The 16,647-nt window shown below is 46.9% G+C and overlaps 1 protein-coding gene across 1 annotated transcript in view; it reads right to left on the bottom strand.

The window, feature by feature from the left end:
* The window catches only part of cdkal (CDK5 regulatory subunit-associated protein 1-like 1), an 807,683-nt gene that overhangs the window by 673,428 nt on the left and 117,608 nt on the right, over positions 1-16,647 (bottom strand). Inside the window, 1 exon segment of the mRNA NM_001173677.1 lies at positions 5,169-5,253. Within this exon segment, the coding sequence (NP_001167148.1) occupies positions 5,169-5,253 (85 nt within the window).

The following is a 16,647-nucleotide window of genomic DNA, read 5'->3' as shown; positions in this document are numbered from 1 at the left end:
AGGACGTCTGAGAGGCCAGTCTCTGTTCAGTCAGTGAGGACGTCTGAGAGACCAGTCTCTGTTCAGTCAGTGAGGACGTCTGAGAGACCAGTCTCTGTTCAGTCAGTGAGGACGTCTGAGAGACCAGTCTCTGTTCAGTCAGTGAGGACGTCTGAGAGACCAGTCTCTGTTCAGTCAGTGAGGACGTCAGAGGCCAGCCTCTGTTCAGTCAGTGAGGATGTCTTAGAGGCCAGTCTCTGTTCAGTCAGTGAGGACGTCTGAGAGACCAGTCTCTGTTCAGTCAGTGAGGACGTCTGAGAGGCCAGTCTCTGTTCAGTCAGTGAGGACGTCTGAGAGACCAGTCTCTGTTCAGTCAGTGAGGACGTCTGAGAGACCAGTCTCTGTTCAGTGAGGACGTCTGAGAGACCAGTCTCTGTTCAGTCAGTGAGGACGTCAGAGGCCAGCCTCTGTTCTGTCAGTGAGGATGTCTGAGAGGCCAGCCTCTGTTCAGTCAGTGAGGACGTCTGAGAGGCCAGTCTCTGTTCAGTCAGTGAGGACGTCAGAGAGACCAGTCTCTGTTCAGTCAGTGAGGACGTCTGAGAGACCAGTCTCTGTTCAGTCAGTGAGGACGTCAGAGAGACCAGTCTCTGTTCAGTCAGTGAGGACGTCTGAGAGACCAGTCTCTGTTCAGTCAGTGAGGACGTCTGAGAGACCAGTCTCTGTTCAGTCAGTGAGGACGTCTGAGAGACCAGTCTCTGTTCAGTCAGTGAGGACGTCTGAGAGACCAGTCTCTGTTCAGTCAGTGAGGACGTCTGAGAGACCAGTCTCTGTTCAGTCAGTGAGGACGTCTGAGAGACCAGTCTCTGTTCAGTCAGTGAGGACGTCAGAGAGACCAGTCTCTGTTCAGTCAGTGAGGACGTCAGAGAGACCAGTCTCTGTTCAGTCAGTGAGGATGTCTGAGAGACCAGCCTCTGTTCAGTCAGTGAGGACGTCTGAGAGACCAGTCTCTGTTCAGTCAGTGAGGACGTCTGAGAGAGCAGCCTCTGTTCAGTCAGTGAGGATGTCTGAGAGACCAGTCTCTGTTCAGTCAGTGAGGACGTCTGAGAGTCCAGTCTCTGTTCAGTCAGTGAGGACGTCTGAGAGGCCAGTCTCTGTTCAGTCAGTGAGGACGTCTGAGAGACCAGTCTCTGTTCAGTCAGTGAGGACGTCAGAGGCCAGTCTCTGTTCAGTCAGTGAGGATGTCTGAGAGACCAGTCTCTGTTCAGTCAGTGAGGACGTCAGAGGCCAGCCTCTGTTCAGTCAGTGAGGATGTCTGAGAGGCCAGTCTCTGTTCAGTCAGTGAGGACGTCAGAGAGACCAGTCTCTGTTCAGTCAGTGAGGACGTCTGAGAGGCCAGTCTCTGTTCAGTGAGGACGTCTGAGAGACCAGTCTCTGTTCAGTCAGTGAGGACGTCTGAGAGGCCAGTCTCTGTTCAGTGAGGACGTCTGAGAGACCAGTCTCTGTTCAGTCAGTGAGGACGTCTGAGAGACCAGTCTCTGTTCAGTCAGTGAGGACGTCTGAGAGACCAGTCTCTGTTCAGTCAGTGAGGACGTCTGAGAGACCAGCCTCTGTTCAGTCAGTGAGGATGTCTGAGAGACCAGTCTCTGTTCAGTCAGTGAGGACGTCTGAGAGACCAGTCTCTGTTCAGTCAGTGAGGACGTCTGAGAGGCCAGTCTCTGTTCAGTCAGTGAGGACGTCTGAGAGGCCAGTCTCTGTTCAGTCAGTGAGGACGTCTGAGAGACCAGTCTCTGTTCAGTCAGTGAGGACGTCTGAGAGACCAGTCTCTGTTCAGTCAGTGAGGACGTCTGAGAGACCAGTCTCTGTTCAGTCAGTGAGGACGTCTGAGAGACCAGTCTCTGTTCAGTGAGTGAGGACGTCTGAGAGACCAGTCTCTGTTCAGTCAGTGAGGACGTCTGAGAGACCAGTCTCTGTTCAGTCAGTGAGGACGTCTGAGAGGCCAGCCTCTGTTCAGTCAGTGAGGACGTCTGAGAGACCAGTCTCTGTTCAGTCAGTGAGGACGTCAGAGGCCAGCCTCTGTTCAGTCAGTGAGGATGTCTTAGAGGCCAGTCTCTGTTCAGTCAGTGAGGACGTCTGAGAGACCAGTCTCTGTTCGGTCAGTGAGGACGTCTGAGAGACCAGTCTCTGTTCAGTCAGTGAGGACGTCTGAGAGACCAGTCTCTGTTCAGTCAGTGAGGACGTCTGAGAGACCAGTCTCTGTTCAGTGAGGACGTCTGAGAGACCAGTCTCTGTTCAGTCAGTGAGGACGTCAGAGGCCAGCCTCTGTTCTGTCAGTGAGGATGTCTGAGAGGCCAGCCTCTGTTCAGTCAGTGAGGACGTCTGAGAGGCCAGTCTCTGTTCAGTCAGTGAGGACGTCAGAGAGACCAGTCTCTGTTCAGTCAGTGAGGACGTCTGAGAGACCAGTCTCTGTTCAGTCAGTGAGGACGTCAGAGAGACCAGTCTCTGTTCAGTCAGTGAGGACGTCTGAGAGACCAGTCTCTGTTCAGTCAGTGAGGACGTCTGAGAGACCAGTCTCTGTTCAGTCAGTGAGGACGTCTGAGAGACCAGTCTCTGTTCAGTCAGTGAGGACGTCTGAGAGACCAGTCTCTGTTCAGTCAGTGAGGACGTCTGAGAGACCAGTCTCTGTTCAGTCAGTGAGGACGTCTGAGAGACCAGTCTCTGTTCAGTCAGTGAGGACGTCTGAGAGACCAGTCTCTGTTCAGTCAGTGAGGACGTCAGAGAGACCAGTCTCTGTTCAGTCAGTGAGGACGTCAGAGAGACCAGTCTCTGTTCAGTCAGTGAGGACGTCAGAGAGACCAGTCTCTGTTCAGTCAGTGAGGATGTCTGAGAGACCAGTCTCTGTTCAGTCAGTGAGGACGTCTGAGAGACCAGTCTCTGTTCAGTCAGTGAGGACGTCTGAGAGAGCAGCCTCTGTTCAGTCAGTGAGGATGTCTGAGAGACCAGTCTCTGTTCAGTCAGTGAGGACGTCTGAGAGGCCAGTCTCTGTTCAGTCAGTGAGGACGTCTGAGAGGCCAGTCTCTGTTCAGTCAGTGAGGACGTCTGAGAGACCAGTCTCTGTTCAGTCAGTGAGGACGTCAGAGGCCAGTCTCTGTTCAGTCAGTGAGGATGTCTGAGAGACCAGTCTCTGTTCAGTCAGTGAGGACGTCAGAGGCCAGCCTCTGTTCAGTCAGTGAGGATGTCTGAGAGGCCAGTCTCTGTTCAGTCAGTGAGGACGTCAGAGAGACCAGTCTCTGTTCAGTCAGTGAGGACGTCTGAGAGGCCAGTCTCTGTTCAGTGAGGACGTCTGAGAGACCAGGCTCTGTTCAGTCAGTGAGGACGTCTGAGAGGCCAGTCTCTGTTCAGTGAGGACGTCTGAGAGACCAGTCTCTGTTCAGTCAGTGAGGACGTCTGAGAGACCAGTCTCTGTTCAGTCAGTGAGGACGTCTGAGAGACCAGTCTCTGTTCAGTCAGTGAGGACGTCTGAGAGACCAGTCTCTGTTCAGTCAGTGAGGACGTCTGAGAGACCAGTCTCTGTTCAGTGAGGACGTCTGAGAGACCAGTCTCTGTTCAGTCAGTGAGGACGTCTGAGAGGACAGTCTCTGTTCAGTGAGGACGTCTGAGAGACCAGTCTCTGTTCAGTGAGGACGTCTGAGAGGCCAGTCTCTGTTCAGTCAGTGAGGACGTCAGAGGCCAGTCTCTGTTCAGTGAGGACAGCACAGCTCATCTCTCTCAACACTACCAGTTTATCCTTCACATTGACATCTAGTACTGAGTGTCCCACAAACTATTACTGCACGTTACCGTACTGCCAAGAAGAAACATCACACAGATCCACTTGTGTTGGCTATATAAAGGTTATTTCCTGTTAGGGTTAGAGGGGACAAAATGGAAATACGCATAGGGCTGAAAATACAAACTCTGGTTGCTTAGTTACGCTACAGTCTGGGGACATTGAACACAGTGGACATGGTCAGAGTGATGTCATCAGTGGTGTTGTGAGTCACTCCCCGCTGAAGTAGTTTCAGCTCAGACAGACCCAAAATGGCACCCTATTTACCCAGAGTGCACCACTATTGGTCTCGGCCTTTAAAAGGCTGGAATGGGGTGTCACCTGAGGTTTGAACAGTGCTCTTTAATAAGCGGCATCACTGTCACTCCACGGTGAGGGAACCAAGGCACTTTGGACCGATCAGAACAAATAAGGCTGTATATCAAGGAGTAAAACATGTCAACACAGGGCCAGGCTAGTCAGCCAGCCTCTGTCCCTGTCCCTCTGCCAGGCTAGTCAGCCAGCCTCTGTCCCTGTCCCTCTGCCAGGCTAGTCAGCCAGCCTCTGTCCCTGTCCCTCTGCCAGGCTAGTCAGCCAACCTCTGTCCCTGTCCCTCTGCCAGGCTAGTCAGCCAGCCTCTGTCCCTGTCCCTCTGCCAGGCTAGTCAGCCAGCCTCTGTCCCTGTCCCTCTGCCAGGCTAGTCAGCCAGCCTCTGTCCCTGTCCCTCTGCCAGGCTAGTCAGCCAGCCTCTGTCCCTGTCCCTCTGCCAGGCTAGTCAGCCAGCCTCTGTCCCTGTCCCTCTGCCAGGCTAGTCAGCCAGCCTCTGTCCCTGTCCCTTTGCCAGGCTAGTCAGCCAGCCTCTGTCCCTGTCCCTCTGCCAGGCTAGTCAGCCAGCCTCTGTCCCTGTCCCTCTGCCAGGCTAGTCAGCCAGCCTCTGTCCCTGTCCCAGGCTAGTCAGCCAGCCTCTGTCCGTGTGTGTGCGTGTGTGCGCGTGTACGCGTGTGCGTGTGATCTGCCTGACTGAATCTGAACCGTGTATGAATGTCATTCCTCAGACGACTCTTCAACCAAGTCCTCCATAACATCCTATAGTCACTATTTCACCCTGAAAAACCACTGGCTTGTGTGTGTGTGTGTGTGTGTAGGGGGGAAACGGTATCACGGTTTCTACAGCAGCTGAGAGATCAGTTGTTTTGAGTGTGACAGAAAATAAAACTAGATATCAGTGGAACAGATGTAAGACTTCAAATCCTGTTTTACTGCCTCCACTGTTCTCAACCTGGTTTATTTTTCAGGGGTTCAGTATCGTGTGATCCCTGCCTCCACGGATGTACGCGAGTGACGAGAAGAAGAAGAGGGAGGAAGAGGAAGAGGGGGGCCTTACTTGATGGAGTTTCTGAAGTGATCTTCGGCCGGGTTTTTCACAGTGCAGCTGTTGAGCAGCCACAGATCAGCCTCTGCTGGGTCCTCTGGAGGGAGAGAGAGAGGGAGAGAAACAGAGGGAGAGAGAGAGAAACAGAGGGAGAGAGAAACAGAGGGAGAGAGAGAGAGAGAGAAACAGAGGGAGAGAGAGAGAAACAGAGGGAGAGAGAGAGAGAAACAGAGGGAGAGAGAGAGAAACAGAGGGAGAGAGGGAGAAACAGAGGGAGAGAGGGGAGAGAAACAGAGGGAGAGAGAGAGAAACAGAGGAAGAGAGAGCGAAACAGAGGGAGAGAGAGAGAGAAACAGAGGGAGAGAGAGAGAAACAGAGGGAGAGAGAGAGAAACAGAGGGAGAGAGGGAGAAACAGAGGGAGAGAGGGAGAGAAACAGAGGGAGAGAGAGAGAAACAGAGGGAGAGAGAGAGAGAAACAGAGGGAGAGAGAGAGAAACAGAGGGAGAGAGAGAGAAACAGAGGGAGAGAGAGAGAAACAGCGGGAGAGAGAGAGAAACAGAGGGAGAGAGAGAGAAACAGCGGGAGAGAGAGAGAAGGAGCGAGACAGAGATGGAAGGAGAGGGAGTAAGTGAAGAGAGAGAGGTGGAGGGAAGACAACAGAAGTTCAGTATTAGATCAAATCAAAGCTGAACAACCCAGGACCCTTCAGCCCGTTCCACACACCCATTAATACTGCACTTCTCCAGTTACTGCAATTAATTGTGTGTCCTCCCCCTCCTCCCCCTTCTCCTCCTCCCCCTCCCTGACCAGAGCAACGAGGGGGAGGTGAGGCGGAATACGATGCCAGGATCAGCTGGACCTCAGGGGGATAGTGGCAGTCCTATCGTCCATAGCCCAGCCTCCACGCTATCTGCCAGGAGATATGTCACACTGTGTAATAAATAAACAGAAACACACAGTATGATTCTAGGCCAGCCTGCCTGGCGCAGTGCAAGCCTCCTGCATCCACCCACACCGCTGAACTAGATATTTCACTTACTATCCATTACCCAGCCTCACTGAAGCAAACACAGGCCCTGTTTCGCTTGCTTGCCCACCCCCCCCCGTCGGGCTCTGAGGCTCTAAGGGTGGCAGACTCTCACACACACACCCCCCCCGTCGGGCTCTGAGGCTCTAAGGGAGGCAGACTCTCAGCACCACACAGGTCGCAGGCAGGGTGAACCCAGGAACCATCCCGACACCCCCTTCTTGCTTTTCCTCGCCTCAGATAACAACATATCAAAGGCCTACACCCAGAGAGAGGAGGCAGGGATAGGCCTACACCCAGAGAGAGGAGGCAGGGATAGGCCTACACCCAGAGAGAGGAGGCAGGGATAGGCCTACACCCAGAGAGAGGAGGCAGGGATAGGCCTACACCCAGAGAGAGGAGGCAGGGATAGGCCAGACACCTTAAGACACCCCCTCCCTTCCTCATCACATCCTGATAGGAGACAAGCTATTGTAAACAATGAGGCTAGGCTACAGTGTGTTAGCGTGATGGTATGTAGGACACCATTAAATTCCATATGGCCTCCTATTCCCTAGATAGTGAACCACGTTTTACCGGAGCCCTGGTCAACAGTAGGAAATAAAATCAGGGTCGCATTAACTTTACTATATCTGCATTTTTACAAAACCCACCCAAAAAATAAAAACTGTTTTAAACCATTTCACACGTTTTTAATGTTGAAAATCTGTGTTTGTTGGTTCAGTAGAAAATCAGGGGCGTACAAATCGTTTTTCATACAAATTAAATTAATGGAAAACATTCGACAGAAGAAAACATTTGCGTGCAAAACTATTTGGCGAAGAAAAAATGTATTTTTTGCAAAAACAATGCGTGGCTCTCTGATTTCTCATGTTATCATCGAAATAAAATATTTGGCCTTTTACATTCATGATTTGGCGCGAACAGTGACTGAAGCCGAGAATAAATCACAAAATACAACAAGAAGCTAAATATTTATTCGGCGTGAAAAAACGCTGACGTCTGTGTTCACGCAAACCCTGTAAATATATAACAGGATACCATTAGGAACACACCCACAGTGTTAAAGCCTATATAACAGGATACCATTAGGAACACACCCACAGTGTTAAAGCCTATATAACAGGATACCATTAGGAACACACCCACAGTGTTAAAGCCTATATAACAGGGTCCCATTAGGAACACACCCACAGTGTTAAAGCCTATATAACAGGATACCATTAGGAACACACCCACAGTGTTAAAGCCTATATAACAGGATACCATTAGGAACACACCCACAGTGTTAAAGCCTATATAACAGGATACCATTAGGAACACACCCACAGTGTTAAAACCTATATAACAGGATACCATTAGGAACACACCCACAGTGTTAAAGCCTATATAACAGGATCCCATTAGGAACACACCCACAGTGTTAAAGCCTATATAACAGGATACCATTAGGAACACACCCACAGTGTTAAAGCCTATATAACAGGATACCATTAGGAACACACCCACAGTGTTAAAGCCTATATAACAGGATACCATTAGGAACACACCCACAGTGTTAAAGCCTATATAACAGGATACCATTAGGAACACACCCACAGTGTTAAAGCCTATATAACAGGATCCCATTAGGAACACACCCACAGTGTTAAAGCCTATATAACAGGATCCCATTAGGAACACACCCACAGTGTTAAAGCCTATATAACAGGATACCATTAGGAACACACCCACAGTGTTAAAGCCTATATAACAGGATCCCATTAGGAACACACCCACAGTGTTAAAGCCTATATAACAGGATACCATTAGGAACACACCCACAGTGTTAAAGCCTATATAACAGGGTCCCATTAGGAACACACCCACAGTGTTAAAGCCTATATAACAGGATACCATTAGGAACACACCCACAGTGTTAAAGCCTATATAACAGGGTCCCATTAGGAACACACCCACAGTGTTAAAGCCTATATAACAGGATACCATTAGGAACACACCCACAGTGTTAAAGCCTATATAACAGGATGGCATTAGGAACACACCCACAGTGTTAAAGCCTATATAACAGGATGGCATTAGGAACACACCCACAGTGTTAAAACCTATATAACAGGATACCATTAGGAACACACCCACAGTGTTAAAGCCTATATAACAGGATACCATTAGGAACACACCCACAGTGTTAAAGCCTATATAACAGGATACCATTAGGAACACACCCACAGTGTTAAAGCCTATGTAACAGGATACCATTAGGAACACACCCACAGTGTTAAAGCCTATATAACAGGATCCCATTAGGAACACACCCACAGTGTTAAAGCCTATATAACAGGATACCATTAGGAACACACCCACAGTGTTAAAGCCTATATAACAGGATACCATTAGGAACACACCCACAGTGTTAAAGCCTATATAACAGGATGGCATTAGGAACACACCCACAGTGTTAAAGCCTATATAACAGGATCCCATTAGGAACACACCCACAGTGTTAAAGCCTATATAACAGGGTCCCATTAGGAACACACCCACAGTGTTAAAGCCTATATAACAGGATACCATTAGGAACACACCCACAGTGTTAAAGCCTATATAACAGGGTCCCATTAGGAACACACCCACAGTGTTAAAGCCTATATAACAGGGTCCCATTAGGAACACACCCACAGTGTTAAAGCCTATATAACAGGATACCATTAGGAACACACCCACAGTGTTAAAGCCTATATAACAGGATGGCATTAGGAACACACCCACAGTGTTAAAGCCTATATAACAGGATACCATTAGGAACACACCCACAGTGTTAAAGCCTATATAACAGGATCCCATTAGGAACACACCCACAGTGTTAAAGCCTATATAACAGGATACCATTAGGAACACACCCACAGTGTTAAAGCCTATATAACAGGATACCATTAGGAACACACCCACAGTGTTAAAGCCTATATAACAGGATCCCATTAGGAACACACCCACAGTGTTAAAGCCTATATAACAGGATACCATTAGGAACACACCCACAGTGTTAAAGCCTATATAACAGGATCCCATTAGGAACACACCCACAGTGTTAAACCCTATATAACAGGATCCCATTAGGAACACACCCACAGTGTTAAAGCCTATATAACAGGATACCATTAGGAACACACCCACAGTGTTAAAGCCTATATAACAGGATACCATTAGGAACACACCCACAGTGTTAAAGCCTATATAACAGGATACCATTAGGAACACACCCACAGTGTTAAAACCTATATAACAGGATGGCATTAGGAACACACCCACAGTGTTAAAGCCTATATAACAGGATACCATTAGGAACACACCCACAGTGTTAAAGCCTATATAACAGGATACCATTAGGAACACACCCACAGTGTTAAAGCCTATATAACAGGATACCATTAGGAACACACCCACAGTGTTAAAGCCTATATAACAGGATGGCATTAGGAACACACCCACAGTGTTAAAGCCTATATAACAGGATGGCATTAGGAACACACCCACAGTGTTAAAGCCTATATAACAGGATGGCATTAGGAACACACCCACAGTGTTAAAGCCTATATAACAGGATGGCATTAGGAACACACCCACAGTGTTAAAGCCTATATAACAGGATACCATTAGGAACACACCCACAGTGTTAAAGCCTATATAACAGGATACCATTAGGAACACACCCACAGTGTTAAAGCCTATATAACAGGATACCATTAGGAACACACCCACAGTGTTAAAGCCTATATAACAGGATACCATTAGGAACACACCCACAGTGTTAAAGCCTATATAACAGGATACCATTAGGAACACACCCACAGTGTTAAAGCCTATATAACAGGATCCCATTAGGAACACACCCACAGTGTTAAAGCCTATATAACAGGATGGCATTAGGAACACACCCACAGTGTTAAAGCCTATATAACAGGATACCATTAGGAACACACCCACAGTGTTAAAGCCTATATAACAGGATCCCATTAGGAACACACCCACAGTGTTAAAGCCTATATAACAGGATACCATTAGGAACACACCCACAGTGTTAAAGCCTATATAACAGGATACCATTAGGAACACACCCACAGTGTTAAAGCCTATATAACAGGATACCATTAGGAACACACCCACAGTGTTAAAGCCTATATAACAGGATACCATTAGGAACACACCCACAGTGTTAAAGCCTATATAACAGGATACCATTAGGAACACACCCACAGTGTTAAAGCCTATATAACAGGGTCCCATTAGGAACACACCCACAGTGTTAAAGCCTATATAACAGGATACCATTAGGAACACACCCACAGTGTTAAAGCCTATATAACAGGATACCATTAGGAACACACCCACAGTGTTAAAGCCTATATAACAGGATGGCATTAGGAACACACCCACAGTGTTAAAGCCTATATAACAGGATGGCATTAGGAACACACCCACAGTGTTAAAGCCTATATAACAGGATCCCATTAGGAACACACCCACAGTGTTAAAGCCTATATAACAGGATACCATTAGGAACACACCCACAGTGTTAAAGCCTATATAACAGGATACCATTAGGAACACACCCACAGTGTTAAAGCCTATATAACAGGATGGCATTAGGAACACACCCACAGTGTTAAAGCCTATATAACAGGATGGCATTAGGAACACACCCACAGTGTTAAAGCCTATATAACAGGATACCATTAGGAACACACCCACAGTGTTAAAGCCTATATAACAGGATACCATTAGGAACACACCCACAGTGTTAAAGCCTATATAACAGGATACCATTAGGAACACACCCACAGTGTTAAAGCCTATATAACAGGATCCCATTAGGAACACACCCACAGTGTTAAAGCCTATATAACAGGATGGCATTAGGAACACACCCACAGTGTTAAAGCCTATATAACAGGATCCCATTAGGAACACACCCACAGTGTAAAAGGCTACAGAACCCCTGTTGCTATAAAGGCAGTGGTACAGTAATTGTTGTTGACAGAAGTAAAAGCAGAACTAAATTTACAGTAAAAACGGGAAAAGGAGAAGAAAAACAGAAAACATCATCAGAGTCAGGAAGGAAGTCCTCCGGCTAACCTAGCGAGGTGTGATGAGGCCCACTGGTGTGAGAAATGTAGCGTTTAACAAAAACACAACAGGAACAAACATGATCAATTCTAAATCACTTAACATCCGCAAAACCTTGGGGGAGATAAAAATATGACTCACGACACTAAATCCAATGTGAGATTAGTTTGACGCAACTCCATATTGTGTGTGTGTGTGTGTGTGTGTGTGTGTGTGTGTGTGTGTGTGTGTGTGTGTGTGTGTGAACCTCTGGTTGTGTTCGTCACCTTAGATGACTGTTCCATCCTTTTAACAGATTGTTTACTGTGAGAACTTACCCCATTACTCCTCCTGAAGCAGTAAAACACAGTACTGCTGAACACAAGACTTATTAAAACACGCAGCACTCTGCCAGCTAAGGACATTAAGGTGAATTAACTACTTAGCCATTAAACCAACCTAAACAGGAAGAGATTTCTTTTTATTTAACCTTTAGAGATATCTCGCTATGCTAAAACCTTGTAAAAGAACCCTGGGAGTATAAAAAATAAACAGTTCTGGTAAAAAAGGGGACCAGAAATGGTGTTAAATGAATCACTTATTATGGACAGAAAGTCAAGAGTTGACTTGTGTTTTGTTTGTCTTGGTGGGAAGTAGAAATGTGCTGTCTGTGACTCCTGGAAGATACTGTTGTTTCACTGCCTTTAAGTCTTACATTTGGTTTCTGGAAAACTAAGTCGTCAGATGGAGGTTCTCGTCCTCTCGGACTATAAGCAACGCTCACGGACAGGCACTGCCAACCAACGCTACTGCCACCTTCTGGTTTGGAGGGTTTCAACAAGGCTGAGTGGCTGACTACTTCAAGGTTTTTCAAAAACCCTTTATTTTGATCTTCTGTGGTTTGGTAACTTCCTGTTCTTACGACAGACTCCGGCTGAACTGAAGACGACGCAAAGTTAGGAAAAATTTCAAAGTTTGTGGCGTTTCCACTCCGTCCTGGTCGTCTCCCAACAGATCCTTTAACCGTAACGTTTCCACTCCGTCCTGGACGTCTCCCAACAGATCCTTTAACCGTAACGTTTCCACTCCGTCCTGGACGTCTCCCAACAGATCCTTTAACCGTAACGTTTCCACTCCGTCCTGGACGTCTCCCAACAGATCCTTTAACCGTAACGTTTCCACTCCGTCCTGGACGTCTCCCAACAGATCCTTTAACCGTAACGTTTCCACTCCGTCCTGGACGTCTCCCAACAGATCCTTTAACCGTAACGTTTCCACTCCGTCCTGGACGTCTCCCAACAGATCCTTTAACCGTAACGTTTCCACTCCGTCCTGGACGTCTCCCAACAGATCCTCTAACCGTAACGTTTCCACTCCGTCCTGGACGTCTCCCAACAGATCCTTTAACCGTAGCGTTTCCACTCCGTCCTGGACGTCTCCCAACAGATCCTTTAACCGTAACATGGCGTTTCCACTCCGTCCTGGACGTCTCCCAACAGATCCTTTAACCGTAACGTTTCCACTCCGTCCTGGACGTCTCCCAACAGATCCTTTAACCGTAGCGTTTCCACTCCGTCCTGGACGTCTCCCAACAGATCCTTTAACCGTAACGTTTCCACTCCGTCCTGGACGTCTCCCAACAGATCCTTTAACCGTAACGTTTCCACTCCGTCCTGGACGTCTCCCAACAGATCCTTTAACCGTAACGTTTCCACTCCGTCCTGGACGTCTCCCAACAGATCCTTTAACCGTAGCGTTTCCACTCCGTCCTGGTCGTCTCCCAACAGATCCTTTAACCGTAACGTTTCCACTCCGTCCTGGACGTCTCCCAACAGATCCTTTAACCGTAACGTTTCCACTCCGTCCTGGACGTCTCCCAACAGATCCTTTAACCGTAACGTTTCCACTCCGTCCTGGACGTCACCATTGAACCCTAAAGAGAGTACAAAAGCTAAGAACCGTCGGCAGGGAAACGTTTGACAATCCTACCGGTCCGTCTGAGCTATTAACCTCGAGCTCCCATATCAACCTTCTAACTACTACCAGTCCACTGAGAAAGGGACATATTTACATAGAATAATCAACCATTTCATCTGGACAATATAAAAACACAGTCTATTCTGGACAAGCTGATAGTGTGTGTGGCGTAAAGCCCAGTTCAGATTCAACAGCCGACATGAGACCAGATAAAATCAGCTCGTTTTAGGATGATGTGTTTTAAAACAGCTGACAGACATGCAGTTGAGACCGTTTCCACGGTAACAGTGTCGCTTTTCAGTGTCGTGGTGAAACAAAGTTGTCACTTGTTGTAGGAAGGTGTTGTAGCAAACGAGTGTCATGCGAATATAAACAGCTTAAAAAAACAGGCCAGACCTAGGGCTATGACAATCATGGAACTTTGCATGACAGTAATTGGCCAGACAAATCACAGCAGTCTCCCTAACAACCGCTGGAATAACAAAATAAAAACATGTTCTTCTTTCCTCCGCTCCTGACTGCATGTGCTGCCATAGAAATCTAAAAAAAATAGAACAGGCGTCCCACATTCAAGCCATCGATGGCATTATGGGTAGACCGGCGGCCATTACGAGTGGACCCATAGGCGCAAAACAGGAAGTAAAAGCAGGTGTACCCAATGGGCTGTGATTTGATGATTCAACTCAACTGACATTACAACGACAACAACAAACATTCCATTGCCTGAGCAACATCACTTATCATTTCAATGATCATTCTACATCACCATGGAAATGATTACATCACAATACCAGGCAGCCATTGTGAGTGTAACCATGAGTTCACAATACCAGGCAGCCATTGTGAGTGTAACCATGAGTTCACAATACCAGGCAGCCATTGTGAGTGTAACCATGAGTTCACAATACCAGGCAGCCATTGTGAGTGTAACCATGAGTTCACCAGTCAAATGACCAGGGTGAGAGGTGCCAAGCCTATTCTATTCCTCATTTGCTAAAACACCTTGTTTGTTTCAGCAAGGGGCAACAAAGTTGCATCACGTTTGTTAAGAGTCCATGTTATCACAGAAACGGACCACCCCACATTTTTTTAATATCTATTTTTTAAATGGTTATGACCGTTATTTTATTTTTATGACGGACTTCATCCATAAACACTTTGTGACTGTCAGATAAATATCAGCTAGCTCTCTCTCATCTTACGTACAGGCCTATTCAGTAACTGTTGGAGATTTCTGTCGACCAATTTGCAATCAACAATATAATCTGGGGAAGATAAGCAGGATTCATTTCACAAGTCTGAAACCATAAGTAAAACTGTATTTTCTGGGACAGACAGAAAGACAGACAGACTCTTCTTGGACAGGCAGATCAAAGCGTTCTGTCGTGGCGAGGGGTAGGGAGCAACCCAGACGAGGGGTTGGCACAGTCAGCCCTTCACAACCATGCCAGCTGCACATTAAGCTCGGCATCAACACAACCTGAGCCCCGCGAAACAACCCGGCCCGTGGGACGTGTTCCTTCAATACAGAGAGACAAACACACAAACAAAAGATCCCTGATCCACAACCCACAGCACCTATAGATCTCTGCAGAGGTTAACTACCTCTACCTAGGAGCCCCCCACACACACACACACACACACACACACACACACACACACACAGCAGCTGCAGGCTGGGAGTAGCCTCAGCTGTGGCCCATCTCCCCTCCACCTACGGGTTTTCCTCCTGAGTAAAAAACAACAATAACAACCCCTCTATCACCATGACAACCCCTCTATCATTGTGACCCAGATATTCCATAAGGACCCCTCCTCACCTTAAATCATAGGCAGACCAGGCCACTAGGTTAGCTAGGCTAGCTACACCAAATGAGTCTCGAGAAGGGAGACACCAAGCTAACGATCATCTGTCACAGCTTACACATAGGTCTAACACTGTTTCCAGGCACATAAATAACCCGGCGTGCATCCCAAATGGCACCCTATTCCCTATATAGTGCACTACTTTTGACCATATCCCATAAGGAATAGTAGGGTGCCATTTGATCTGGTGTAGTCTTTTGTAAGATCCATAAATAATATAGTTGTTTAATATTAGCTTTGTTTCCTGGAACTCGGTGCCACTGTTTAATTATGTCATTAGGTGACAGAGTCAAATCCCTCAGGCTGAACTAAATGCAGCTGTAGTTTGAGGCATGTTCTGGATGTACTGTGATCTGTAAGCAAGTCAACTATCTGATGATATAATCTACATTTATGCAGGAAATGGCTCTTCCATTGCTGAAAGTCTAATGGTTTGCTTAATTTCAGTTTCTGTGACAAAACAAGCAAGTATAGTGTGTAGAGACGCATTGTACCGTGTTAAAGTGCACTGAAATATATTTTCCATAAGCAAAAATATTATATTTTTCAGGTGTTTGAAGCGGGTGTACAAAACAAGGAAGTAAAAGATATTAAAAACGATGACTAAAATGTACTGCAGACGTAGTTTCAGGACATAACTCATTTGTCTTTCTAGAGTTTGAGGTGTGAGATGCTCTGACTAAGCCCGTCTGCCTTTGTTCAGAGGGGACAATATCAGGGAAGTGCGAATAGTGACGGTTTTGGCAGATTTTAATTCTGTTGTTGATTATAAGCATGAAGTTGCTCTGGTGTGTATGATGATGTCATATATAGCCGTGTCATGACGGTGGCCTGGTGGGGGAGGGGTTATGACCCCCATAAATACCTTTCCCCTTTTTTCCTCTCTACCGATGTGACTATTGAAAATCCCTTTGTTACCATGGAGAACTGGTGACATCAAAACGTGGGGGGGATGGAAACATACTTCGGGAATCCAACCAGTTGAAAATACGCGTTGGTACTTAATGAATATGATGTCAGATCAGTTGGCGTCTGAGACATTATGACTGATGACCGGATGATATAAACTGTATCTGGGAAAATCTACACATTCTAGTTATCAGATTCACATGGAATTGTTGTGCAATTTAAATGTTTAAATATGAAACTATTTGTGAAAAGATGAAATGTAATTTTAGCTTCTTAATGAGAGAACGGTTTGTCAGAAGAACACCACTCTGCTCACTCAGAGGCCCATGTGAAGAGACATGGGTTGTAAGCTATAAGACACAGCCCTCTCTCCCAACCCTATATAAGCCCCTTTACGAAAATGTAACTTCCTGTTCCGAGGACGTGAGGACGACGGTCCTGCGTTAAAAGGGCTCAGATAATAACCTAACAAAATTAGCATCGAATTTCAACGTGAAGATGACGGTCAACACGCCGGAAAGATGAATTTCGACTATACCAACCAGAATATAGCATGAGCTAAAAAGTATGGCAGCTTGGTATGAACTTTGAACTCTTATTCACTAAAG

This window comes from Salmo salar, chromosome ssa05 (assembly GCF_905237065.1).
Source record: "Salmo salar chromosome ssa05, Ssal_v3.1, whole genome shotgun sequence".
Taxonomy (NCBI): Eukaryota; Metazoa; Chordata; class Actinopteri; order Salmoniformes; family Salmonidae; genus Salmo; species Salmo salar.
The sequence above is the reverse complement of the archived record's forward strand: the minus strand, read 5'-3'. Positions and strand labels throughout refer to the sequence as shown.